The 3,088-nt window shown below is 31.7% G+C and overlaps 1 protein-coding gene across 1 annotated transcript; it reads right to left on the bottom strand.

Moving 5' to 3' along the window:
* Window positions 1-429: 429 nt before the first annotated feature.
* LOC100801215 (BOI-related E3 ubiquitin-protein ligase 1) lies at window positions 430-2,020 on the bottom strand. The gene is made up of 3 exons (XM_003529391.4): window positions 1,666-2,020; window positions 1,231-1,564; window positions 430-1,141 (listed from the first exon to the last, which is right to left on the bottom strand). Exons 1-3 carry the CDS (start codon window positions 1,725-1,727, stop codon window positions 575-577), a joined length of 963 nt encoding a protein of 320 aa, XP_003529439.1. The 5' UTR covers window positions 1,728-2,020; the 3' UTR covers window positions 430-574.
* Window positions 2,021-3,088: the final 1,068 nt, after the last annotated feature.

The raw sequence follows: 3,088 nt of genomic DNA, 5'->3' as shown, positions 1-3,088 counted from the left end.
TATGAATACCATTGATTTTATTAATAAAACTTCCTTTCCATATATTCTAATAAAATCAGAGCACGTATCCAAATATTTAGCACCGTGAATCATTCCTCCTTACACAGATTCAAGCAACAATAAACGCCATTTTTTAAAACCATAATAATTCAAAATAAACAATATTGACTTAGAATCAAATTTTCAAAATTTCTTTTCATTTAATTTTTGTGAATACCACTAAGTTTATCAACAAAACTCCCTTTCCATTTTTTCCAATAAAACAAAATCAGTATCCATCCTAATATCCAACACCATAACCATGAATCATTTCTCTCTTTAAACTAATTCAAGCAACTCGCTATAAAAAAAAAAAAAATCCAGAAACTAAAGAATTACTATATACGAATAAAACCAGAGAAATCGAGAGAGAAGAATAAAAAATCTGTATCAACAAAAGAATTCTACAGTCTACTTTTTTTTTTAATCTCCTTACACTGTCCTTCGGACAAAAAAAAAATGAAAAAAAAAACTGTAACTATTTTTTCCCCGGTGGTGTAAAATGGAGTAGTATATGGAAAGCGTTAAAAAACTCCTAAGAGTAATTAACATGAACACTAGCATTAATGCCAGATTGACAAAGCGGGCAATTACGTACGGTGGACTCACACATTGTGCACAGACACAGATGCCTACATGGCAACAGCAGCACTATCGATTCTCTTACCCCACACTGATTGCACATCCTCTTCCCCAAAACGCCGTCGCTTTGTTTTCCGTTTCCGCTTCCGCCGCAAACCTCCTCCTCCTCGCGGTGGTGGCTGTTGTTGTTGTTGCTCGCGCAACTCGACTCCGCTGCTTCGACGGTGGTATGGTGGAGGTTGTGGTGGTGGTCTTCGCTAACGTGCGCCAGAACTTGTTCTAGATTGTTTCGAAGATTATTTGCCGTGGCTTCGTTTGTTTGTGCTAACTCCTTCCAAATCTGATTCTCCACGCAGAGGTTCTTAACTCGTTCCTGCAGAACCCAATTCAGCTTCCCCACGCGCTGAATCTCCTCGTCCTTCTCCTTCAGTTTCTTCGCCACGGCTTCTTGAATCGCCGCTATCAACATTCTTGATTGCCTCACTCGCTGCTCCTCCAACTCCATTCTCACTTTCTCCGTCTGAACAAAAACAAAACCAAAGAAAACAATTTAATTTTCAAATCTCACGATTTTATTTAATTACTTCTGTTTTAGGTTTGGAAACTTACGTGTTGTGCGATGAAGCGGTCGATCTCAGATTGTTGGTTCTGGAAATGGAAGAGAAGGTCTTGATCGAGAATGGACGGTGGTGATGATGAGAGTTTGTTCTTCTGCGGAACAGGGAGAAGAAGCGTGTTTGATTCGGTGGTAGTGATGGAGTCTCTGGAGCGTTTTCTCGGCGGAGCGGCAGCGGTGGTGGCGTGGCAGGTGAGACCGCTGTCGGATTGGTGGTAAAAAGGTAACGCTGTTGATGACGGAAGAATAGGCATGGCGGCGGCGGCGCCACCGCCGCCTTCCGTTTGCTGCGCGGTGTAGAAGCCGAGATTCGGTTTCATCATTTCTCTGTTGAGATTAAACGGTGTGAGAAGAGAAATGTTGAAAACTTGAAATGAAATGAAGAAACAGTTATTTTTTTGTTGTTGTTGATTGATTAATTGTGTTACCTGGAGGTTAGTAACTGCGAGGGGAAGAGATTCATGTTGTGCGGAGGAGCCTCAACTGCCATGATGATGAGAGAGTTGTTGATGTTGTTACTACTTCTTGTGAGTGAGTGTGAGTTTGTTGCGGTTTTCTGAGTTTTCGTTTTTTCGCAATGCCAAAGAATGAAAGCCAGAGAGGGAGTGTGAATGAACAATGCTACTCTGAAGAGGAGGAGGGAGAGAAATATAGAGAATAACGAAGCATGCAAATGAGTGGCAACTACTAGGGGAGCCTCAATTTAATGAGTCCCGTTTATTTATTTAAGGCTTTGTTGGCTCTTGTGCCATTCCTAGAGAGAGAGAGAGAGAGAGAAAGATAAAGTCAAAGCCAAAAACCCATTTTCTAGTCTTCTAGACACCAAAATCTAAGCATATTATTTAATGTAATTCAATTAATTAATTGATTTTCACTTTTCATTTATTTCAAAGACTAATTAATTGAATTTAAATATTAAATATATTCTGCATGATAAAAGATACTGTAACGCATGTGGGAATGGGGAATCCCTTTGAGTTTTACTAACTTTTAATCTTTTCTTCTTTCACTCGTTTGTGAATTTGATTTGCCGTGTAATTTTTGTTTTATAGTACACCCTCCCCTCTGTTACATATTATTTTAGGTTAAACTATAATTTTATTCTCTTATAATTATAAATTTATAATTTTGTTTTTTTATTTCTAAATCAAATATTTAATCGTCGATCTCATATATGTAATTTATTGATATGAGTTTATTCTTTACGTAAGGATAAAACAATAAATTATTGAAATATTTATTTTATTTAATTAATTTTATAAATATTATTTTGTATGTATTATTAGTCAAAAATTAATAATTTTTTCAAATTATAAAAATTTATAAATTAAAATAAAATATTTAACTTTACATGTAATTATTTTTCATTTTAATATAAATTATTATATATAATTTTAAAAAATATACATAAACCAATATATAGATTATTTTAAAAAATATTTTATGTAATTTATACAAATTATATAAGTTTAAAATAATATTTAAATAATCTAAAAAATTAAAAACTAAAAATTTATTATTTTTTATAATTAAAATAAAAAATTTGTATTATTTATATATAAAAATAAATTTACTTAATTTTATAATTTCATAAAATAAATTATATAAATAAATTACGTATTAATGTATGTAATTTTCTTGATTTATATAATTGGTATTTAAAAATTATTTATTAAATATTTTTTATAATTAAAATGAAAATATTAACATGTATGTTTCTTTAAAATTAAATATTTAAATTTTATTAATTTATATAATTAGAATAAAAATAATTTATATATTAAAATAAATTTAAGTAATTTGTACTATATATATATATATATATATATATATATATATATATATATATAT

Source organism: Glycine max, chromosome 7 (genome assembly GCF_000004515.6).
Source record: "Glycine max cultivar Williams 82 chromosome 7, Glycine_max_v4.0, whole genome shotgun sequence".
In the NCBI taxonomy this organism is placed as follows: domain Eukaryota; kingdom Viridiplantae; phylum Streptophyta; class Magnoliopsida; order Fabales; family Fabaceae; genus Glycine; species Glycine max.
This window is presented reverse-complemented; position numbering and strand designations above follow the sequence as displayed.